Here is a 25948-nt window from a genome sequence, read left to right as displayed (position 1 = left end):
AACATGGGATTGGTTGAAGGACTTAGAATCCCGCACAAATTCAAGGCGCCGTCATTTGACAAATACAACGGTACCTCTTGCCCTCGCACCCACGTGCAGGCGTATTACAGAAAAATATCCGCATACACTGACGATGAGAAGATGTGGATGTATTTCTTCCAGGATAGTCTATCTGGGGCATCCTTGGACTGGTATATGGAATTGAAGCGGGATTCAATTCGGTGCTGGAGAGACCTGGGAGAGGCGTTCCTCAGGCAGTATAAGCACAACATGGACATGGCTCCGACCAGAACTCAGTTACAAAGTTTATGTCAGAAGAACAACGAAAGTTTCAAAGAGTACGCCCAGAGATGGCGCGAACTAGCTGCGAGAGTTCAACCCCCTATGCTGGAAAGGGAGTTGACTGACATGTTCATTAGCACTCTGCAAGGTGTCTACATGGACCGGATGGGAAGTTGCCCATTCGGAAGCTTTTCTGACGTCGTCATCTGCGGCGAAAGAACTGAGAGCCTGATCAAGGCTGGGAGGATCCACGATACCGGTTCCTCATCGTCATCAAAGAAACCCTTCTCTGGGGCACCTCGCCGTAGAGAAGGAGAGACCAATGCTGTACAGCACAGAGGGGGTGTGTACAGAGCAAGTGCAAACAGGGACCAGTATCGTCCAGTAGCTGCAGTGACCATTCCTGCACCCCAACCGCGTCCACAACAACAAAGGGTTCAGCAACAACAACCGCAACGACCTCAACAACAACAACAACAACAACAACGACCTTTTCAGCAGAGACAGAGGTTGAATCCTGATAGAAGATTTGATCCTTTGCCTATGTCTTACGCAGAGCTACTACCCGAGCTACTCCGGTTAGGGTTTGTAGAGTTGCGTACGATGGCAACTCCTACCGTGCTGCCACCCGGCTATGATGCCAATGTAAGATGTGATTTTCACTCTGGGGCACCAGGCCACCATACTGAAAGATGCCGGGCGTTTCAGCACAAGGTCCAGGACTTGATTGATTCCAAGGCAATCAACTTCTCTCCGGTTCCGAATGTGGTAAACAATCCTATGCCACAACATGGAGGGCATAGGATTAATAATATTGAAGATGGGGAAGCTGAAGACCTAATCGTAGATGTTGAGGATGTTCAGACGTCTTTGTTGGTCGTCAAGGGCCGATTGTTGAAGGGGGGTGTTGACCCAGGTTGTTCAGAAGATTGTTTGGGTTGTTCAGAATCTACCAACGGTTGTGACCAGCTGAGGGCTGGAATTCAGAGTCTGATGGATGAGGGCTGTTTGCAGTTCAGCCGTGCTACTAGAGATAATGGGGCAGTGTCTACTGTCACCATTTTTTATAAACCGGCTGAAGGAAGAGGGCGTGGGGCTGTCAGTACACCCACCACCAGCAATACTCCGGTTACTATTCCTACCCCGATAACCATCAGAGCACCTACTACTATTGTGGCGTCCGGCAGAGGACAAGTTGGAAATAGTAGAGCTGTTCCGTGGAGTTATGACAATGCCTATCGCCGAGATAGGAGGGCTGGTAACCAAACGAGGCCAGTTAACCAAGCACCGGTTACGATCAGTGCTCCTGTGAGGATCCCTGCTGTTACAAGTCCTGTAGTGGACAATGTTGGAGGACAGGGAGGCTTCACAAGGAGTGGACGACTGTTTGCTCCTCAGCCTTTGAGAGATACTGCTGCTGAGTCATCTGCAAGGGCTAAGGGTAAACAAACAATGGTTGACGAAGAACCGGCTCAGAAGGAGGCTGAGGGTTCTTTTCAGAAAGATGTCGAGGAGTTTATGAAGATCATAAAGAAGAGTGACTACAAGATTGTTGATCAACTCAACCAGACTCCGTCGAAGATCTCGATACTCTCCTTGTTGATGTGTTCTGAGGCACATCGGGACGCCTTGCTGAAAATGTTGAATATGGCGTATGTCCCGCAGGAGATATCAGTCAACCAGCTGGAGGGTGTTCTAGCAAATGTGAGTACCAGGCATGGTGTAGGTTTCACTGACCTAGACCTAACGCCTGAGGGCCGCAATCACAACAAAGCCTTGCACATCACTATGGAGTGCAAAGGTGCAGTACTATCTCACGTGCTAGTGGACACCGGGTCGTCCCTGAATGTCCTTCCGAAGCAGATTCTGAAGAAGATCGATGTCGAGGGAGTCGTGCTCACTCCCAGTGACCTGATAGTGCGTGCATTTGACGGATCCAAACGTTCTGTGTTTGGTGAAGTCACTTTGCCAGTGAAGATAGGTCCGGAGACCTTCGACATCGTGTTCTATGTGATGGACATTCAGCTTGCTTACAGCTGTTTGTTGGGGCGTCCTTGGATTCACGCCGCTGGAGCAGTCTCGTCAACTCTCCATCAGAAGCTCAAATATGTCTGGAACGGTCAGATTGTGACCGTGTGTGGCGAAGAGGAGATTCTGGTGAGTCATCTCTCCTCATTCAAGTATGTTGAGGTAGATGGCGAGATCCACGAAACCCTGTGCCAGGCGTTCGAGACTGTGGCGTTGGAAGGGGTTGCTTGTGCCGAGCAGAGGAAGCCGGGTGCTTCAATTTCGTCGTACAAGCAGGCCAAGGAGGTGGTTGACTCCGGAAGAGCTGAAGGCTGGGGCAAGATGGTTGACTTGCCGGTAAAGGAAGACAAATTCGGCATTGGGTACGAGCCTCTCGCAGCAGAGCAGAACGTACAAGCAGGTCCGAGCACCTTCACCAGCGCTGGGCTGATGAACCATGGAGATGTCTTTGCTACTGATGGTGAAGACAGTGATCGTGATTTGGATGTCTGGGTCCGCCCTTGTGCACCAGGCGAGATTATCAACAATTGGACGGCTGAAGAAGTGGTCCAAGTTACTCTACTGACAGAGTAATTTTCTTTTGTTTTTTCATTTTGCATGAAAACCCTACGTTCCGCCCAGGGCGTAGTGGTTCATTGTAGGGCCACATCATGTTCGCAATGTTTATAAATAAAGGACGTTTTTTTCAATCAAATTTTGAGATCTTTGTCTTTCTAGTTTCTGTTTTTCCACTTTTTCAAAACAATAAAAATGGCAATGTTTTTGTTTTTTGTGACTTTATTGAAATCTTTTTCTAAAAACAAAACATTAAACATGCAGAAGTGATCTTTTGGCATCCACTGTGAACGACTCTGTTATGGCTCAGTATGATTTCAACAATCCCATCTACCAAGCTGAAGAGGAGAGTGAGGAAGACTGTGAACTCCCTGCAGAATTGGTCAGATTACTGAAGCAAGAGGAAAGGGTCATCCAACCTCATCAGGAAGAGTTGGAAACTGTGAATCTGGGTACTGAAGACGCCAGAAAAGAGATCAAGATCGGGGCTGCTTTAGAAGACTCTGTCAAGAGGAGGCTAATTGAGATGCTAAGAGAATATGTGGAAATATTCGCCTGGTCATACCAAGATATGCCTGGGTTGGATACAGACATTGTGATGCATCGGTTACCTCTCAGGGAAGAGTGCCCGTCGGTCAAGCAGAAGCTTCGCAGAACTAGTCCTGATATGGCTGTCAAAATCAAGGAAGAGGTTCAGAAGCAGTGGGATGCAGGTTTCCTGGCTGTTACAAGTTACCCGCCATGGGTTGCCAACATTGTTCCCGTGCCGAAGAAGGATGGCAAAGTCAGAATGTGTGTCGATTACCGGGACTTGAATAGGGCGAGCCCGAAAGATGATTTCCCATTACCTCACATTGATGTATTGGTGGATAATACGGCTCAGTCCTCGGTATTCTCTTTCATGGACGGTTTCTCAGGCTATAACCAGATCAAGATGGCGCCAGAGGACATGGAAAAGACGACATTCATCACACCTTGGGGCACTTTCTGCTACAAAGTTATGCCGTTTGGGCTGAAGAACGCCGGTGCTACCTATCAGAGGGCAATGACGACTCTCTTTCATGACATGATGCACAACGAAATCGAAGTGTACGTGGATGATATGATTGCGAAGTCGCAGACGGAAGAGGAGCACCTGGTAAATCTGCAGAAGTTGTTTGACAGACTGGTCAAGTTCAAACTGAGGCTGAATCCGAACAAGTGTACGTTTGGAGTGAGATCCGGGAAGCTCTTAGGCTTCATTGTCAGTGAGAAAGGGATTGAGGTAGATCCAGCTAAAGTCAAAGCTATTCAAGAGATGCCTGAACCGAAAACGGAAAAGCAAGTCCGTGGGTTTTTAGGGAGGTTGAACTACATTGCAAGGTTCATATCTCATCTAACTGCCACATGTGAACCAATTTTCAAACTACTCAGAAAGAATCAGGCGATCAAATGGAATGATGACTGTCAGGAAGCTTTTGACAAAATCAAAGAATACTTGCAAAACCCTCCAATCCTTATCCCTCCAGTTCCAGGGAGACCACTGATCATGTACCTTTCAGTCACTGAGACTTCGATGGGGTGTGTATTGGGTCAGCATGACGAGTCTGGTCGAAAAGAGCATGCCATATACTACCTAAGCAAAAAGTTTACCGACTATGAAACAAGATATTCACTGCTCGAGAAAACTTGCTGTGCTTTGGCCTGGGCTGCTCGCCGACTAAGGCAGTATATGTTGAACCATACTACTCTGTTGATTTCTAGGATGGATCCTGTGAAATACATCTTTGAGAAGCCAGCTCTCACCGGACGTGTTGCCTGTTGGCAGATGATTTTAACCGAGTATGACATTCAGTACACGTCACAGAAGGCCATCAAGGGTAGTATTTTGTCCGACTATCTCGCCGAACAACCGATCGACGACTATCAGCCTATGATGTTTGAATTCCCTGATGAAGACATCATGTATCTGAAGACGAAAGACTGTGAAGAGTCGCTTGTCGAGGAAGGACCAGATCCTGATGACAAGTGGACACTGATGTTTGATGGGGCTGTGAATATGAACGGTAACGGTGTTGGGGCAGTGTTGATCAATCCCAAAGGTGCTCATATACCTTTCTCTGCCAGATTGACATTCGACGTCACCAACAATGAAGCTGAGTATGAGGCTTGTATCATGGGGATAGAAGAAGCCATTGATCTGAGGATCAAAACACTTGATATTTTTGGAGATTCTGCTCTAGTGATCAATCAGGTCAATGGAGATTGGAATACAAACCAGCCACATTTGATTCCGTATAGAGATTACACCAGAAGAATACTGACGTTCTTCAAGAAGGTGAAGTTGTATCACGTCCCCCGAGACGAGAATCAAATGGCTGATGCTTTGGCTACTTTATCTTCCATGATAAAGGTTCATTGGTGGAATCAGGTGCCACATGTTGCGGTAAATCGACTCGAGAGGCCTGCGTATGTGTTTGCAGCCGAGTCTGTTAATGCTATTGATGATAAACCGTGGTACTTTGACATCAAGAATTCCTCAAGACTCAAGAGTATCCTGAGGGTGCGTCGAAGAATGATAAGAAGACCCTGAGAAGGCTGGCTGGAAGCTTTTATCTGAATCAGGATGATGTGCTGTACAAACGGAACTTTGACATGGTCTTGCTCAGATGCGTGGATAGACACGAAGCAGACCTGTTAATGCAAGAAGTGCACGAGGGTTCGTTTGGTACCCATGCTGGTGGTCATGCAATGTCGAAGAAGTTGCTGAGAGCCGGATATTATTGGATGACTATGGAATCCGATTGCTTCAAATATGCTCGGAAATGCCATAAATGTCAAATCTATGCTGATAAGGTGCATGTACCACCAAGCCCGTTGAATGTCATGAACTCGCCGTGGCCGTTTGCCATGTGGGGCATTGACATGATTGGGAGGATAGAGCCAACTGCTTCTAATGGACATCGCTTCATCTTGGTTGCGATCGATTACTTCACCAAATGGGTGGAAGCAGCTTCCTATGCCAACGTCACCAAACAAGTGGTTGCCCGGTTCATTAAGAAGGAAATCATCTGTCGTTATGGGGTTCCCGAGAGAATCATTACTGACAATGGTTCGAATCTCAACAACAAAATGATGAAAGACTTATGTAGAGATTTCAAGATTGAACATCACAATTCTTCTCCTTACAGACCGAAGATGAATGGTGCTGTAGAGGCAGCTAACAAGAACATCAAGAAGATTGTGCAGAAGATGGTCGTTACGTACAAGGATTGGCACGAGATGTTACCTTTCGCTTTGCATGGGTACCATACTTCAGTACGTACGTCGACCGGGGCAACCCCCTACTCCCTTGTGTATGGTATGGAAGCGGTCCTACCAGTTGAAGTGGAGATCCCTTCTCTGAGGGTATTATTGGACGTCAAGCTGGACGAAGCCGAGTGGATTCGTACAAGGTTTAATGAGTTAAGCCTTATCGAAGAAAGACGGTTAGCAGCTGTTTGCCATGGGCAGTTGTATCAAAGAAGGATGAAGCGAGCCTTTGATCAGAAAGTGCGTCCTCGGACATTTCAAACTGGCGATCTGGTTTTGAAGAGGATCCTTCCTCCCGGTACAGATAACAGGGGCAAGTGGACTCCTAATTACGAAGGTCCATATGTTGTGAAGAAGGTTTTCTCCGGTGGAGCCTTGATGCTTACAACTATGGATGGTGAAGACTTTCCTTCCCCTGTCAACTCAGATGTAGTCAAAAAATACTTCGCGTAAATTGACCCGCTGGACAAAAAGAACAAAAGAGTCCAGGCAAAAATGGGCATCCCGGCGAACCACAAAACAGAAAGAAAGGTTCGGGCAAAAGTTAGGGATAAAAATGGAAAAATTGTACACCCGGTAAGTCGAAAACCCGCAAGGGCGGCTTAGGCAAAAATGGGTATCCCGGTGGATTGAAAACCCGAAAGGGCGGTCCAGCCAAAAGAGGGATTAAAGCGAAGACTACAGTCTGAGTTATCTGTACTTCGTCATGCTTCGTCAGCTGCCATCTCGAAAGATGTGATCGGTCCAGTCAGTCTTCTCAGAAAGCAAGGAATTGGGAGGAAACTGATGATCTATGAGTTATAACAGAGTTGGGAAACAGTGGATGCCGTGTTCACATTGCCATTAGGATAGTTTATTTTCCTTCTGTGCGCAATTACCTCTTTCTAGGAATTGCTTCCCAATGTATTTGCCTCTTCAGGCACACTTTCAATCAATAAAAGTCGTTATTCAGATAAATTGCTCTCTTGTTTTTACTTTTACTGTTTTGTTTGCAAAAACGTCCGAATTTTTGATAAACATTGCATACAAAATATGAAGGCTACACAATGACATGCAGAAAGATTAAAACATTTGAAAATCATTTTGAATGTTGAGGACACTTGAGCGTATCTTGTCCATGTACTCCCTGGGGCATTTGTTGTTCCGATTTGCAGGTCGTCACTTGTGAATATTTTCCCCAGTAGGGTCGTCACCTGTGAGCATTCACCAGCAGTGCTTTTCCCCAGACAAGGTTATTCTCCTAGCTATGGTTTGTTTAAGCCTTCCCCAGCGAAGCAATTATTTCTCCAGCAGAGGATTGGACAGGTGTCCGTAGCAGGTCGATATCTGCATCCCCAGCTGAGTTGTTTCTGCTGGTATGGTATGGGTCGTCCCCGGCAGAGTAACAGATATTTCCCGAAGAAGAGTTCATCATATCTGAGGATTGTCTGAGCCTTATCCCCAGAGAGTTCCTTGGTTTACCTTCCCCCAGCAGAATAGTTATTTCCTCAGCAGAGTTGATTCATTTCTCCCTAGCAGAGTTGATTCATTTCTCCCTAACAGAGTTGCTTTCTTACTCCCCAGCAAATTGCTTTGTCCTCCTCTAGTGGATTTGTGTTGTTGGTTCCCCAGCAGTTGTCTTGTTGTTCCCCCCAGTGGATTTATCCTGAAGATTCCTCAGCACAGTCGACCTGTGTATTTCTCCCCGCAGAGTTCTCATCATTTTGCATTGCATGAAGTAAATCATTGCATCCTCAAAACTGCGTAGCATTTCCATTCCATATGGAGCATTACGCCATGAAAAATTCAAACATATGCATTCATGTGTTCGAAACCGCATTAGACTGTATCCCCGGCAGAGGCGGATCATCCAATTCAACATCAGCACCAAGTCTGCTACAGTTGCTTCGACAGCATTCAGAATTGTTTATTCCCCACAGAGGTTTATTTCCTCACCCGATGGTGACAGAAATTTGTTTCTCCCCAGTGAGATCCCCCAGCAGGTGGTCAACCTTGTTTCAACATATCCGAGATATTATTCTTGTGATACCAGTAAGTGTCACGTCAGCACCCGCGTGTGTTTTCTCATTGTTTCGGTGTCGGTAAACACCATACTTTCGGTGTCGGTAAACATTGAGTCCCACCCAGTCATCAGTAAATGTCTGGTCATTTTTGGTGTCGGTAAACACCATTGCTTCGGTGTCGGTAAACATCGAGTCCGTCCTTCAGTCATCGGTAAATGTCTGATAATCCCCAACAGAAATCCCCAGTAGAGTCATCTGTAAATGTCCTACCCGGTTTTCAGTTGCAAATTTTTGTTTGTCTCTCACCAATAAATGTCTCACCCAGTCATCGGTAAATGTCTGGTCATTCTTTTTGATGTCGGTAAACATCATCTTTCGATGTCGGTAAACATCGTGTCTCATCCCAGTCATCGGTAAATGTCTGGTCATTCTTTATTCTCTGGTTAATAAAATCAGAATCCCCAGAGGTCGTCGGTAAATGTCTTGTCTGGTATCACTACAAAGATTTTGTTCCTCCCCAAGCGGAGATGCCATCGGTAAATGGCCCAGTTTTCTTCGATATCGGTAAATGTCGAATTCCCAGTTGCAGCAGCCATCGGTAAATGGTCTTGCTATGTTGACATCGGTAAATGTCAAGTTTCTTTGAAGCCACCATCGGTAAATGGTCTTGCTTCCTTTCTACATCAAATTATTTCCCAGCAGCCATCGGTAAATGGTCTGGCTGAAGTTGATATCGGTAAATATCAAGTTTTAACCATCGGTAAATGGTATCACTTTTCAAAAGTTTGTTTTCCCCAGCCGCCATCGGTAAACGGTCGTGCTGAAGTTGATATCGGTAAATATCAAGGTCCCAGTTCTAACCATCGGTAAATGGTTTTGTTTGTCAGAAGTTTGTTTTCCCCAGCCGCCATCGGTAAACGGTCGTGCTGAAGTTGATATCGGTAAATATCAAAGTTCCAGTTCTTTAACCATCGGTAAATGGTTTTCGCTTTTCTGAAGCTGTCGTGCAGTTTGTCATCAGTAAATGACGTGGGTTTCATTGTAGCATATCCAGTCGGTGCAAATTTCTACGGTTCTTTGGTATTCAATCCCTGTTTACCCTGAAAGTCTGACAGCCATCGCTATCATCCGTTCGGGTTCCCAGCTGATTGAATAGGGGCAGCTGTAGCACCTCAAATTTGCACCTATCATTATACATATCATCTCATATTAGGTCATAGCATATCATGATCCATTGCATAACATTTGCATTGTCCTCAGTTGCCTCAAGAGCAAGCAAGCAAGAATTAGGTCAAACTGATCAGGAGATCAGTCCACCAATCAAGCAAGGGTGTTTCTCAAGGAATCAAAGCTCTAGGGTTTGTCCAACAAGTTCACATGACTTGGAGGTTCATTTCAAGTGTTCAAGTCAAGGGTTGAAGGCTCAGAGGTCATCAGTCAATGCACAGCCAGGCAAAAACCCTAAAAAGTCAACAGTCAGTCAAAGCAATGGATGGTGGCCATTCTTGTGGAATTTGGGAACCATGATCAATAATCAAGAGTTCATATGTCTTGGGACATCATTTGAAGTCAAGGTCTCAAGGAATTAGGGTTTGGAATTCATCAGTCAGTGCATAGACAGTCCAAAACCCTAGAAAGTCAAAGTTGGTCAACTATGGTTGATTCTTTGGTTCTGATGGATGGAAATGGTTTGAAGGAGCTTATTCATGTCCTAATAGGCCTCATATGTCATGGCAATCAACATCATGGAAGAATTTGAAGCAAATCAGAAAAATTCCCAAAATAGAAACTGGACCTGTAATTTCAACTGCCAAAAATAGAAACTTCTTGATCCTCAACTTGCATCATGATACAAGCTCCAAATGAACTTTTGCCCAACATGAAAGTTGAAGATCTTGTTCTCCCATTTTCAAAAAGTCCAAGAACTCTCAAATCCCATGTATGGTTGTCAAGATATGATCAAATCATTTTCACAAAATCTTGAACTTCAAAGGGGCATATCTCTCAAACCATAGGGCCAAATTTGGTGGGGTTTTTTCCTACAAACCACATTTTTCACCCTCTTTCCAAAAATATAAACTTCATGACCTAAAACCTTGCCAATCAAAATGGCATTTTTTGACCTTTTCATTAAAAATCAAAGTTTGACCCAAGGTTGACTTTTTGACTTATGGACTTTTTGCACAATTGACCAATTGGGATCCACTTTATACCATATTTGTGACATGTTCCAAGCATCATTTCATGTTCATGCCATCTCCATACCACATTTTGGACCAAAAATGCATAATTGACAATTGGTGCAAATAGCTTCACAAATGCAAGGCAAGCTAGCAAGTCATGTGCAAATCATAAAACAGCAAATTGGACATTCATTCTGCAGCTGGCCAAGGCCCAAATCGTGCAAGGCATACCCTCCATTTCCACTTATGCAAGGATTAGCAAATTTGCAATTGGTGCTCAAAAGACAAAATCAGTTTAGCTTTTGATTAAGCAAGTTTAAACAGCACATATAAAGTCCTTCTTCTGCCAATTCCAACCCTAATCGACAGCAGCCACAGACCAAAACATCCATTTTCCTCTCATCTTGCATTTTTGCACTTGGGTGAATTTCTGCACAAACTTCAAAGACCCTTGAGTAACATTCATTCTTTCATCATCCAAGCACCATTTGGAAGTTGTTTGCAGCCTCGAAGCCTTACTGTAACTGCGTTTCCTCGTTCTGTTTTCACCAACCACCAACAATGGCATATCACGATTTGGTTGTTTCCGAGCAAGATTGAGCCAAACAAACTCGAGGAACTTTCATTACCTAGCACCATCTCCTTCTGTTTCAGCTTCAAACCATCCAATGACCACTGTTCCATTGAATTCTTCAAACCAAGTAAGTTTTTCGACCCTCTATTTTCTCTTATCCATGCTATGCCATGTGTAGCCCTTGACTTGCTGGTGCAAATGAACTTTAAATCATCCAAAATGATCCACTGTGTTGAGAGAAATATGGTTTTGAAGTTCTATGCTCAAACTTGTTTGTGTGGATTTCTCTGTTATGTGCTTGAATTAATGAGTGTAGATGTTGGATTGTGTTTGTGTTTGGCTAGCTGAAGCTTTTGATATACATATTGTTAACTATCGGGCACTTTTGTCCATGTTGATTTTTTTGGAAGATGATGAACACTGTTATATTCGAACCCTAGCACTCTGTCCTGAAAACTTCCATAGTCATGTTGTTTTGTTGTTAGCTAGGTTTGCTTAATGATGAATGTTCATTATCATGCTTGATTATTGATGATTCTGTTTATAATGGTTGAACATGAAGATGGTGAAACATGGATGTATGCTGCTGTTGTTTGAAACTATACCCTGCCCAGAATTTCCTATGTTTATGTGTGTTTGACTGTTGATTAAAACTGCTTAATAGTGATATTTCATGGCCACGAGTATTGGTTGATGTTGTTTGTTCATGTGTTGATGATTTAATTGATGAACATGGATGATGAATGTTGTTGCTTTCTAAAACCCTAGCTGCATGAAACAATTCCCAGAATGTTTGAAGTTAATTTGGTTGTTGTTGTTGATTCCATGCGCATGACACTGTACCATTGATCTGAGAACCAATCACAACATTTCGTTGTGTAAACCAAAGCGATGCCGTTTCAATTAGTGGCATGCAAAATTACATTTATGCCATTCCGTTGACCATGTTTGACTCCATCCCATGCTATGTGTTTCATACTTTGCTCAATTATTTCCTCATCTTCCATAATTAATTTCTCACTCAATTTTCATCCAAAAATTGTGAAATTTTTTCCTCATGTTCATGATTGAGTCTAGTTTTTAATTGTGATTTTTAATGAATTTTTCAGTGGTTGGATTTTTTATGGTAATTATTTTCCCAACATGTGTGCATAAATGACACATCTTACCATTTCAATTGTGAAATACTCTTGACATATCCATTGCCTTTGAAATTTTTTGTGATGAAACTAGACATGTTGACCTTTGTTTCCATATAGAGTTTGTGGATTTCCCATTTGTGGTTTGCTATTTATGATTTTTTGAAGTCATGTGTTACATTTGTTGCTATACCATGATCATGCATTGTCCCTAATTTTGTTCACATGCTTCCTTGCATCCAATTGACCCCAAATTTTGCATGAATGATCCTTCATATGTCTAATTCATGTATGATTTTTCTTGGAATTTATTGTGCAATTTTCCATTTGATTGTGATTTTTCTTCCCTGCCTAGCCCATGGTTGACTTTTTGTGCTACATGTTGCCAAATCTTTTGGGAAATTCTCACATCATATTGTATGACCATGAAATTTCATATGTGATAACTAGACATCTCAAGCTTTGCATTGGTGTTAATCTCATTCATTTCTCATCTGTTTTCAATTTGATATGATTTTTTGAAGTTGACCCATGCTTGTTGACTTTCATTATGCTTACTTGAAATTGTGTTGACTTCATGATTTTAATTGACTGCCTTCCTCTCATCCAAATGCCATGAAATTTTGCATGTATACCATGTTAGATGTTAGGATTGAGTATGATTTATTTGAGGATTTTCGAGATTGCTTGAGTTGACTTTTAATGCAAGTCATTCTGTTGACTTTTGTGTGCTTCCCATTGCCATGTTTTGACTTCAGATGTTCATGAAATGATATTAATGCATGATTTGAATGTGGGCCCAATTGTGATTGCTTTCTAATTGGTTGACTTTGATTTTGGGTTGACTTTTCCTTGCTGCCTTGACTTTTCCTTTCATGCTTGACCCTAGGCTAGCCCTAGTGGTCCTTTGGACTTATGTTGAGTTCATCTGTTTCAGGTTGAGCATAGTGCTTCCAAGATCATACCAATATGATTGATTTTTGTTTGTCTATATTGTGCTAACCTTTTGTTTTGTAGGCTTGACCCATGTGCCTGAGTCTTATGCTTTGCTCAGTTGATCCCCTGTGTTGACTGTTTGCCATTTCTTTTTGATTTAAACTTTTGAACTGTTTGCTGATTGTTTTGACTTTTTCAGGTACTTTAGTTGCTTAAGTTCTCTGAACTTGCTTGCTTTGCTATTTAGCATTTGCTTTGAGGTATAAACATTTCTTCTTCATGTAATCTGGAGTCCCGGTTTGTTATTTTGGCCGGGCAAACTGTCTGAAGTCCTCCTTAAGAGGCAATGCCTGTGTATGTTTACTTTGTCCCTGTACAGAGTCAAAGACCTCCTAAGTGAAGAGGCAATTGGTGGAAGGTAGGGATATGCAATCTATCCCCCACTATTCAGTGTGTCTTCTGTCTTGCTCACACCACTGTGTTGATGCACTTCAGATAAAAACCCAAGATCTTGTGTAATTGCACAGTTGAGTCAGTTTAAATGTGTAGAAGGGTTCCCGCTTTCTGAACCCACACATTCTTGTCAAATGCTCTCTCTGGCCAGGGATAGAAGCAATGAGGCACACCCCTCATCTCCTTTCATCTGCTTCACCTTAGCCTCTCAATGGCAAGGTTAAGAGCACACTTACCCCATTCCAGTTGGCCCTAGTGCCTAACCTTTGATGTTTGAGCCCCCTTGTTGGTGTGTTTATTTTATGCTTCTTGTGATTGTGATTGCCTGTTTGCTTTGCCTCCTTAGGTTTAGCTTAGACTTGCCCTTGTGCAAGGTAGGTTGTGCTTGACTTGCTTCCTGTGCAAGTCAAGTCTGTGTGGCTTAACCCTTGTGTGAGCCATGTTTAGAGCTGTTCTGCCGAACTACGGCAACTCTGATTCTCACGTTCAGATGAGATACGTAGGCACGAGACGCGATGTCTTGCCGAGTTTGACTAACAACTAACACTAACTCTTTTCTCTCACCCCTGTGTGATTGAGATCTCTTCTTTTCTCTCGCCCTCGTTGCGATTGAGACCTCCCCTTTCTCTTGCCCTAGTTGCAATCGAGACCCTTGCTTCCTGTGCAAGCCGTGTCTAGGATAGGTTGGCCCTTGTGCCATTTAGCTAGAAACCTTAACTTAGGGTTGATTTTGCATGACAACATCTAGGCTCGAGTCGTAGTCTCCCTAGTGTTGTGTCTCCCTCTGTTATCTGGTTAGGCTAGATCCTTTTGTCCCTGCGTAGGGGAACTACATCGCCCTGATCTTCATGCCAGATGAAGTATGTAGGCAGGAGATTGAGCTGATCTCTCCGGGCGCCTTTCTTTTCTTTTTGTGTGTTTTGTTTGACAGTTATAGGCCCGAGTCCCCGACTCCCTATTAACTTGTTGTGTTGTTGTGTGCTTGGAAGCTGATGTAAGTCCATCGAGTGGCATTTGGGTTCCAGTGTGCGTGTGCTTAGGTTCGGATGCTGATGTAAGTCCAGTGATTGGCATTCGGGCTCCACGTTTGCCTGTGTGTGTCTTGTTTGTTTGTGTGCGTGTCAGCCGAGCTACGAATGCTCTGATTCTTCTCTCGTCCGAGAAGATACGTATGCATAGGATGCGACATCCTAGCGAGCATGTGTCGTTTCCCCGTTCCGAACTACTTCGACTCTGATGTCTATGCCTGATAGACTAAGTAGGCCCAGGATGCGACATCCTGCCGAGTCAGTTTCAGTCAGTCTCTTGCGTTTCTTTCAGCCAGTGTGCGTGTGTTTGAGCAGTGTTTAGCAACCAATTTTCCTTTCTATTGTGCGTGGATCCCGTAGAGTACTACGGATGCGTAGGGTGCCTAACACCTTCCCTTCGCATAACCGACTCCCGAACCCATACTCTTTGGTCGCGAGACCATGTTCTTTCCTAGGTTTACTCTGAGCGTTTCCTTTCCCTCTTTTGGGATAAATAACGCACGGTGGCGGCTCTGTTGTTTCTTTCTTTTCCCGCCGGTTTTTCGCGCGATGCGACACCAGCGGATCCTTCTCGAATCCCAAAGGTTATTCATCATAGATGGTGTCAAGCCTTTGGCCTTGATCTTCATCCTGAACCTTATCATGTGGATCTGGATCGAAGTCCTTTCCATGATCTATTTGATGGAACTCCTTGTTGGATTCGACAACCATGTTTTTAACTTCAGCCTCAAAGGCTGATTGTTGTTTTTTTTCAGCTATGTAAGCCGAAATCCTTTTTAGAGCTTCGAACTCAGTCATCAGTACTGAATTCACTTCCCCAGCCCGTGGGGTCGACTCCTGACGCTCCTAGATATCCAAAGTCGTCTTCGCCCACCACCTCTCTATCCCAGTGAAAGCCATAGTTGGGGTGTAAATATAGGGAACAGTAGGCATTATCGTTTGGAGTAAATGCAAAATTGGATGGATCACACGAAGAGATATTGGCCAGATGTTTGTCAAACTGGCGCCTGTCGACATGGTTTATAGGAGTCTTGAAGTAACCTTGGTCTTCTTCTATGTTCTCCACAATACTGTCTGGACGCCATATGAGGATTCGCTGGTGCATGAAAGATGGCACAACTCCAACCCCATGTATCCATTATCTTCCAAGTAAACATTTATAGTTGACCTTTGTCTCCACAATCATAAACATTGTTGATCTGGTGACAGTTCCTACAGTTAACTCAACTTGGATTACACCAAGAGTAGAACCCACCCTGCCTTCATAATTGGAAAGCACCATGTTATGGGGTTTGACATTTGTATCGTATTTGCCAATTTTTCTCAGCATATAATGCGACATCAAATTCACTGTTGCACCGCAATCCACTAAGATTTTATTAATTGGGACATATTCGATCTTCCCAGTAATAAAGAGAGGCTTAAGATGACTCTTCATAGCCTCATCGGGTCTCTCAAAGAAGGCATTTTTCTCCTCCACGTAACCATTGTTCATCATATAATAACATATTGGCTTATGAGCAACCATTTCTCTTTCTGTATTGCTGTCATTGTCTTCGACCTCTGTTATTTGGTCGAACTCCCTGGGCATCACTGATACCACACCAACTAAGATATCCAATGAGGCTTCTGACCCAGAGTCGAAGTCATCCGTCAACATATTGTCTTCTACATCCATTCAATCATATTTCTCTTTGCCCGCCTCTACTGGAGTATTAAACTTTCCTTTGTCAAGGCTTAAGTCCTCCTTCTTTCTTGCAGGCACATTGGTGTTGGATTCAGCTTTTTCCTTTTCCCCATCCTCCCTCTGTGCTTTCCTCCTTCTCTGTTCCCTTCTCCACTAGGACCTAGTCATGGGATTTTTCCTTTGTAGTTTCCAAAGTCGTCATCCCCCACCGTGTTTTCTGCCATCGACTGGCTTCACCTATTTTCCATTTGAAGCCTCAACATTGGGTTTGAAGTATATGGGTTTGGCAGCAGGACCCCTTTGTTTTGTTTAATCAAGCTTCACCATAGGTCTCCTTGGTTCATAATACCTACTTGGGTCAAAAGCCTTATGGGATGGAAAGCTTGTTGATCTTTAGGGGCTCTTTGACACCCTTGGTTTTTAACCCTCCTTACTCCCTCGAGGTTTTGGGCCGCTTTCTTGTCGAACACGGTGCTGCATCGGGGGCACAACATAACCTATGATTATTTCTTATGGCACCTCCGGAGGAAATCAGTCATAGTTTCTTCCTCTGTGGGGAAGGCTACTTTATTGTACTCTTCTTGTCGACACTCGTTGTCAACTTCCATGGAGGTTTCTTGGGAAATTTCGACCATATTAACCTCCATGTCGACATCTTCAATGATGTCCAGATTCTAGAATTTCAATTGAAGGCCCTCAATAGCCTTATCTATTTGCACGAAACCATCAACAGTTTCTTTGGTTACTATCATCAGGTTGGAATCTTCAGTGATTCTGGTGTTGAAACCACCAGTGTTTCCATTGGTAGCATTTCCAACAGTTTCCTGAACGAAGTTCTTGAAGAATCCCTGATCAAGGTGCTCAGAGACCCTAACCTTGACAGGTTCGTTGACGAAGTCCTCAGTAACTCCGGTCATGTCAAAATCATCAGTGACTTCAACCATGTTTACTTCCTTTGGTTCTGTATAATGGGCATCAACCATTTGCAGAGGATTGGAGTCGATCTTCATCTGGCTCCTAGGTTTATCTCTAAACTTGAGTCTCCCTTCTTGGATAGCATTCTAAACAAGATCCCTGAAAAGAAAACATTGATATGTTTTATGACCCGAAAAATTATGGTACTTGCAAAACCTTATTTTCTTTCTTTGTTCTAAAGGAGACACTTTAGCACCAGGAGGCACTAACATTTGACCATCCTTAACTAATAAATTGAAGATTTCATCACATTTTGTAACGTCGAAAGTGTAAGTTTTCTTAGGAAATTTATCATTCTTTTCTGGTTCAATAGGGTTTTTTCCATTCGACAGGGCCAAGACCTTACAAGCATAAGATGGTCTTTGTTTCAACTCAGCAAGGTCGATTTCATTTTCCTCGAAGTCTAAAGGCCCATTATAGGACCCTTCGTCATCATTACTGAATTCGACGTAGGCTACTCTTTTATTCTTATTTGCTCTAGCCTTTTGTTCCTTCAAGCGTTCTAACTGTCCAACCCTATCAACCAGTTGGGCCATACCTCTCAAATACTGGGTGTCTAACTTTTTCTTGATAGAATAGTCAAGGCCCCCAACGGCCATTTCGACCAATTCATGCTCTGGTACATGTGTAAAATACCTAGCTTTGAGTAATCGAAGTCTATTTATATAATCATCAATTAGCTCAGTGAACTTTCGTTTAATACTGGTCAATTCCTTCAGACTTATCTTTGTTTGTCCCATGTAAAACTGCTCATGGAACATTCTTTCTAACTGATTCCAAGTATGAATCGAATTTTGTGGCAAGATGGTAAACCAGGTGAAGGAATTCTTTGTGAGAGAACTTGGGAAATATTTCATCTTAAGGTTTTGGTTCTTCGAAATGTCTCCCGCCTCTATTAAATATCTAGCCACATGTTCGATAGTGGATTCAGTAGTATCCCCATAAAACTTAGTGAATTTGTGGATTTTTGTTCTGAGGGGTGTTTCTGTCTGTAGGATATATTCCGACAAAGGTGATGTATAATTTTGCCTTTGAAGGCCAAAGTGTACCCCATTTCGAACCATAATCCTTTCAACCATGGTTGCCAAATTGTTATCTACTGGCATATCATCATGTCGAATCTGCTGCATGACATTATCAGCAATTTGGTTTCTATTTACCATTACTATCATTGGCTCTCTCTCCCTGGGGATTTATGGTTCAGCCCTAGGGGGTTCAACTCATACTCCCTGATTTACCATCTCTGATGGAGGTTGATTTTGTGGAATTTGGTTAATAGTAGGGTCTTCTTCGAAGGTTACCCCCTAGTTTTCCCTTATCCAATCCCGCAGAGGGTGTCGATGAGGCTGTGGTACACATAAAAAGTCAAACATTCGCGCCATCTGCGTTGTCATCTGTTGATTCGATTGTGCCATATTTTGAATCAAAGGATTCAATATGGTGGTCAATGTTTGGGTAAGTATTTGGACCATATCATGGTTGCTTTCGTCCATCTGTTGTCTCCACACTGCTGCAGAATTATTGGTAAGGTTGGGTATTTGTGTTTGGTATCCCAAGCCTAAAGATTGGTTATTTCGACCCATGTTAACCTCAGATCCTGAACCTTGTAATAGGGAGGTTATGTTAACCACAAGTTCTGAAAATGTCGAAGCAGCATTATGTAAACCTGTCATCACTGAAGTTGGCATTCCATATGGCTGTTCTCGACCACTAAAGGGTATAGAGAAACCAGGGGGTATTGAAGGCCTGTTTATAACATTCCCAATCGGCGGGGGGTCTTAGGAGCCCCCCTAGGCCCAATGTAAGTCAAAATAGGTTCCGTATGGGAAATTGAATGCGTAGGCATCGAACTTGCCATAGATGGTACCGGTTTCGACACATGCATTGTGGTCGTGTTCGCCCCTATCGAAGAAGAAGAGGGTGGTACATTGTTGGTTGGTGAATTTTGGTTATTTTGCGCATTTAAATTCGCCATTCTTATAATGGATCTTCTCCTTGGTCTGTGTTCGTTGGTTGTGGCTACTTTACCACTTCTCAATAACCATACAACAAATTCTTTTAAAAGGAGAAGATGACTGAACAACCAAAACTAAAAAAATGAGGAAAATTTCACTTTTTAAAATCGTTAGGACTGTCCCATTGGGCGTGTCAATTTTTTTACCGTGAAAATTGGTAAACAACCGTTGATCTTCCAAATTACTAAATTTGGTTACTTACAGGATTGATCAGATTGATCCTAGGACATGTGCTAATTATTTGTTAAAGTGAATTCTAATGAACATAAACACTTCGACAATGTTTATAATAATAGTAATTCGTGAAAATACTCAAGAAAGAGACGAAAAACATAAAGTAAAGAGAATGTTGTAGAAACGAAGATAAATGGCAACAATGATAAATCCTTTAGTTCATTCATCTTCGACATCCACTTTCTTCAGTTCATTCATCTTTTGGATCCAACCTTGATAGTAAGTAGACTTAGCAACTCCTATAATCAAATATCTTATAAGGGTTTCATCTCTAAACCTTTTTTTTAAATCTTCATACAAATGTCTGTGAAATAACCTATGCTCAATTCTTTCAAACATTTCTTAAAAAAAATCATTAATCCCTGAAACAAATTCAATATATACATTAGGTTAGCAACAGTTATAATGGATGAAATGAATTAAAAACATGATCTTAACTACATACTATTTGTTGATCTGAATGAATACATATATTCTATCTTGTCCAATGTCTTCAATTAACAACTGTGGAAACTGCCTCAAACTTTCCTTTATTTTAATTTCAACAACACCAAAAGCCAATGGGAAATATTGATCGTTGGGGTCCCTACCCACAAAATAAGAAGTTGTCTACCATATTTTGTCTTCAGATTGCAACCATCAACTCCAAAAAAATGGTCTGCATCCATTTATGAAACCCTTCTTATAACCATCAAAACAAAAGTAGAATGATCCAAACCTTGGTTGTATCGATGGCAATGGTCTTTCACCATTGATCTTTACAGTATTCCTATAATTAACCCTTGTTAACTCAGTAACATACCTTCATAGATTTGCATATTTCTTATAAGCATCCCCTTCATTAATTTTCTTTGCAATCAACTTTTCCTTCCATGCTCTAGCAACACTAATCCCCACAGAGAAATTTTGTCTCATATCTTGCATAATATCATGTATTCTCACGGTTTCAGAAGTTTGCATTATCTTCATTACTGCCTTGTCCTTCCACTTTGAGTTTGCATATCTATTATTTAAAACCCTAGTACATGTGTGGGTATCCACCAATGTCTTTATAACATAGGTATGCTTGTGGCCCACCGTAGAGCATAAAACATTTAGCCTTGCATTCTATCCTTACCATATAACTCTTATTTTTTACAAAGGTAATTTCCCTACCATTTAATACTGACCACTCACGAATTGTCTCTCCAAAATCAACAAGAGAATTAAATTCCATGCCCACTTAAACTTGTAGCCCTTACCGAGTTGCTCTTTTCTAAACCTATCAAACTTGGGCCTTCATCATCACTCTCATCTGGATCTGAGTTATCCAGTTCACCACTATAGTATTCACCATCATCATCACCAATTTTCTTTTTGGGCATACCTAGCAATCCTGCAACTATGTCCCCCTAATTTATAGGTACATTAACATCAATTCCATCAAACCCATCTATAAGAGTAGTAGCTTTATCATCCTCGTTATCTTCAAACTCTTCAACCACCTCATCATCTAATCCTTCCATATATGTCACCCTATTAACACACTTAAGAACCCTTGCTTTCAGTTCTCTGTCAGTAACATAGTGTTTCAGATAAATATCAATATCAACTTGAGTTGCACAAGCATATGCAGCAAAATCGTATGCATCATCGTTCTTCCTTATCTTAAATAAATCCTCATCTATTTCAATAATTTTCGTCCACGACCTATAACTTCCTTCTTTATAACCCCACCTACTCACTAACCTACGAATTTCACACATTGTTCATTTGTTAATGTGTCGACTAGAAACTTTTGTATCCACACCACCTCTGTTATGCTATCATTCTTATTGACCATTATAAATTCATCCCATGGTGAAAAATTACATTGAAATGTTGCATGTCATGTAAAAAGTATTTGAATAAAGGTTTAATGTGCTTGTGCTTCAACCAATACAAAATCAAACTCCGACATTTCAAGAGAGATCGATAAAATTAACCTCAGACATTGAGTTCTTCGTGCTTCGTATTCGACGGTGCACATTGATGCCTTTTCATTTTCGTCCATAAACAAGTTTGTGCTGCTTCAATGACGTCGTCTTCGTGCTTCTTCAATGGCGTCCAGTTGATTCGTCTTCGTCTCCTTGTCTGATTTGCGATTACCAAAGTAACTCTAGCTTTTATAGGGGGGAAAATAAATAGGATAAAAATTAAAGTTAAAAAAATTAAAATAAAAAACCATGTCATTTCCTACTCATTTTCCACGTCGGATTAAAATGAGAATCTGAGTTGAAATAGTGAAACCAGAGGTCATAGACAATGAATCTTCGTATTATAATAGAGGAATCAATTTTTTTTTTACAGAAGTGTAAAGAGAAACTCACTAACATTTCAGGGATGACGTATATTTAACTCAAAAACTTATAATTTGAAAATTAAAAATCACTTTTTTTTAATTTTTATTATATATAATCAATTTAATGCTCTTGCAAGACACTCTATTGTATATAGTAAACTATACATTGAATGATATTCAATAGTTATTATTCATAAATTAAGAAATAACTTAACTAATGCATATTTGTATAAAAAAAGTTTTTTAATAAATAATAAAATTTGATTGCAGTTTTATTTATCAATTCACAAAAAAATTAAAATTCGTCAATTTTAAAAATAAAAATGCAACATATTTCAATTGAAGTGTCATGATTTAGAATAATAAATGTTTATGAAATTGATCAAAATGAAATGATGTAAAAATACAAATAAGTATTCCTTCCATTTTTTATTTTTAAATTTATTGAATAATTGATGTATTTAGTTTATATATAGTTCAAATATATTATTTATTTAATAAATTTAATAGTTAAAATTTATTATAAAAAAATGATGAGAATACTTTATTTATCCTAAATTACTCGAAGCTTTATTGCTTGACACACAGTTTATTAATATAATTAATTTGTATGAAAAATATAAATAATAATTTACAAATATATTCTTTATTGAAGAGAGAAATTTAAAAACTGAGAAGAATATAGAGTAATAAAACATTGATATTTCATTAAATTATAAAGAACTTATAATACAAGTTTATTTTTTAAAATGAATATAATTTAGACCGGGATAATATCTTCAATACACGTAATAAAATGTTTTGGACATTCTACTGAAATTAAAAAAATACAATTATTTTTGTTTGAAAAGAGAAATTATATATAATTTTATAACATTGATCTTTATTAATTATAGAATAGAAAAACTAACAAAATTGAATGAAGAAAGAGTAATGAGTAATACATGGTATTCTATTAGAAACAATGACTAATATTATTATTAAAAAAAGTAATTTGGATGTGAACTTTTTTTTAAATAATCATATTTTTTCAATTTAAATATTAAAATAATCTATTTTTTAAATTAATTATCAAAATAACCACTTTTAATTACTTATGCGTAAGTTGAACTGACGCATCTAATTGTCACTCAAAGGAGGCGCCCTACCCATTGGCGCATGCATGCATTGCAAATGCGCATAGGCGCCACAGGGATGGACGCATGCATGTCTTGAAGACACATGCATTGGCGCATGCATACACTACATCAATGTATGTGCCAATGCATGTGGCGCATGCATTATGCATGTTTTTTTAATTTTAAATTTTAAATTTTAAATTAATTAAATTAAATACTTAAATGAAAAATAATATTATAATATAAAATTAAAATACATAAAATTGACAAGAAAATCAATGATCCGTCTGATTGAAACGTCATATGTTCCATATCCAGGTGCGTTAGTCTGTCTTCCAGGTCTTCCACGAATTTTCTGAGGTGTTTGGGGTCTTTGAGTACTGACATGATGCAATTGTGAATGGTGTGAAGGTCTGGTGGAAGGTCTAGCGGTATTTGATAGATTTGTCATTATTATTTCTTTCCAATAGTTTTTTTTTGGGGGTGGGGGTGGTGGGGGGTGGTTGTCACCAATGGTGCTTCTGTAATTGAGTTCAATGCCCATGTTGTCGTAGTTGGGTCATTGTAGTTGGGTGGATTGTGGACGGTATGGTTTCTCGAATTGGGACATTGAATCGTTTTGGAAACGAAACAATGGTTCCTATGGTGTACTAAAGTCAAACAATGGTTGGATGTTGTGGCGATGAGATATTTGGGTGTTCATTGGTGGGGGACTACGATGGCATGACGTTGAATCATATGAATAATCTGGGCTATAGACTGTTGTCGTGGCTGCGTATGGTTGTTGGTGGTTAGGGTTTGATTCCTGGTTTTGAGTTTGAGTGTGTGGCATGAATTGGTTGCATGGTTGGGTGTTTGGTGGTTAGATATATATGGTAGGGTATTGGTGTGAGGTTGGTCGTTGAGTTTGGGTGAGTTGACATTGTTCTTGGGCGGAGATTTATTGTTGTGCGTTTGATAACGAAGTTCGTTAGCGTGGATCAATCAAATACCTTGGTCTAGAGACAAACTATGGCGTTGTGACCGACCTAAACCATGCCATATAATGTTGAGTTGATCTAGTACCATGTATGACTGGTTCGTTTAAGATGTGTTGTCGTCGATTCCTCCAATGACGACACATCTCTTTTGTGATGTCTCTCCAATCGGAATAATTCCATTGGCCATCGACTCTTTGTTGATGCCAATCTCCCAAACACGTCTGAGGTTCTGGAATTTGTTGCTGCATGCTGAACTGCAGTTTTACACGGTCACTTTAGTGCATCTCCACAGTAGTGAACTGGATAATTGGTGTTTTTGCTGTCCAAACTGCATCATCATCATGGTTAACCTGATGATCAAGACTCAGATACAGCCTCCAGATAAGTTGTACAAGAATATGACATGATTAGAGGATATGTAATTGGATAATTTTTTTGAAATCAAATGTAGAGTTGTGTAGTAGTATTACATCATTTGGTCCAATGTGTTCTAAAAGATTATGATAGACTACTATAACGTGTTTGGGACACCTGTTGTAGTTCATCCCTTTAACTGACCACCTAGATCGAAAAGATTGAAAATATATTAGTTATAGTTAGTTGTAGTATAAAGTCTAATAAATTAGAAGGTGAAATTTTAAACTTACTTTGTTGCATAGGGGAATGTGAATGACTTCTCGTTGATCGGGACGAGTGATGTCAATCTTGACCGACCCCATTCTTGTAGCAAATAGGCGCAAGAATAAAACGTACAAGTATTTTCTTTTGGCATTTTTACACAACGAACTATATAGATGGGACAAAATAGTTGAATCCCAACTATATGTGCTTACCTTATTTATGTTTCATAACAACAACAAATACATAATATTTACCGTATTACCAGTATTTTTAGGAAATAAAAAATTACCAAATAGAATCATAATATAACACCGAGCTTTAATTATCTTTTCATACTCGGTAGATTCTTCGTTTAATGTTATACTTGAATAATATTGTTTAAGATATTTTAAATTAATACTTTGACCCCTAAGTTGACCAGAAGTCTCTCTCGTAGCTGTGTCTTCACACAAAGGGGCACCCAACAATTCATCGCATATAGAGTTATCTTGGTTAACTCTACCATTTACGGTCTTACCATCAATACGTAGATCTAACAACATGTAGACGTCCTCAAGTGTGACAGTACATTCACCGAAAGGAAGGTGAAATGTGTGGGTCTCGAGTCTCCATCTTTATAACCGCTTTAGTGCAAGCAAGCTATTTCAGGCTATGAGCGTTGTTTGAGACTAGACGTTCCAAATAGAGTTCAATGTTACAATCTAGGCAGTTGTTCAGTGATGCTTCAATGAAATTCATTAAAAAGGAAGCTACCAAAGCTAAAACACATGTGGTCATAGTGTTTAACCGTACTAAAGGTTGATACAGTGTTGCTGAGTCTATGGATCACAATGAAGGCATGTCGAGGGGAGACTATCGAGTGGAACTAGATAGAGGTTGGTGCGACTGCGGAAATTTCCAAGCCTTTCATATGCCCTGCTCCCATGTCATAGCGGCATGTTCAAAGGTTCGACGAGATCCATCCTACTTACTATCCGACGTTTACAAAGTCATAAGTCTTTCCAATGTTTACAAAATTATATTTTCAGTGGTAGCAAAAGAGGATTACTAGCATGCATATCAAGGAGACATTCTCTGGCACAATGAAATAATGCGAAGAAAGAAAAAGGACCGCCCAAACAGCACCGTATTCGAACCGAAATGGATACGGCGAAAAAAATATTTAGATTATGTAGTTTATGTCGTCAGTCCGGTCATAATCGTACTAATTGTTCCAGTGTTGGAACAAGCACAACAAGATAATTGTAATTGTAACTCTTTTCATTTATATTAAAAACAACATTAATTTCATATGATAACTTTGTGAAAAAATACCATCACAAAAAATACAACACATAAGCATCACATAAACAACAACACAACAAACTACAATAAATAAAATACCATCACTAACAAATACAACACATAAACGACACGACTATGTGATTACAACGACATAACTATGCGATTACAACCATCAAAATAATTTTGAACATATTATACATCATCTTGTGGACGTCTCCGCCAGTCTTAATATCCACCCATAC

The 25948-nt window shown here is 40.7% G+C and overlaps 1 protein-coding gene across 1 annotated transcript; it reads right to left on the bottom strand.

Annotated features, from left to right (window-relative positions):
* Positions 1 to 17220: 17220 nt before the first annotated feature.
* Positions 17221 to 18297, bottom strand: LOC127122206 (uncharacterized). Its single transcript, XM_051052583.1, has one exon. It carries the CDS (start codon positions 18295 to 18297, stop codon positions 17221 to 17223), a length of 1077 nt encoding a protein of 358 aa, XP_050908540.1.
* Positions 18298 to 25948: the final 7651 nt, after the last annotated feature.

This window comes from Lathyrus oleraceus, chromosome 2 (genome assembly GCF_024323335.1).
Source record: "Lathyrus oleraceus cultivar Zhongwan6 chromosome 2, CAAS_Psat_ZW6_1.0, whole genome shotgun sequence".
Classification (NCBI taxonomy): Eukaryota; Viridiplantae; Streptophyta; class Magnoliopsida; order Fabales; family Fabaceae; genus Lathyrus; species Lathyrus oleraceus.
This window is presented reverse-complemented; position numbering and strand designations above follow the sequence as displayed.

Bases quoted from the DNA above. Each gene is read 5' to 3' on its own strand.
- LOC127122206 (XM_051052583.1), bottom strand. From the start codon at position 18,297: ATGGTAAATAGAAACCAAATTGCTGATAATGTCATGCAGCAGATTCGA.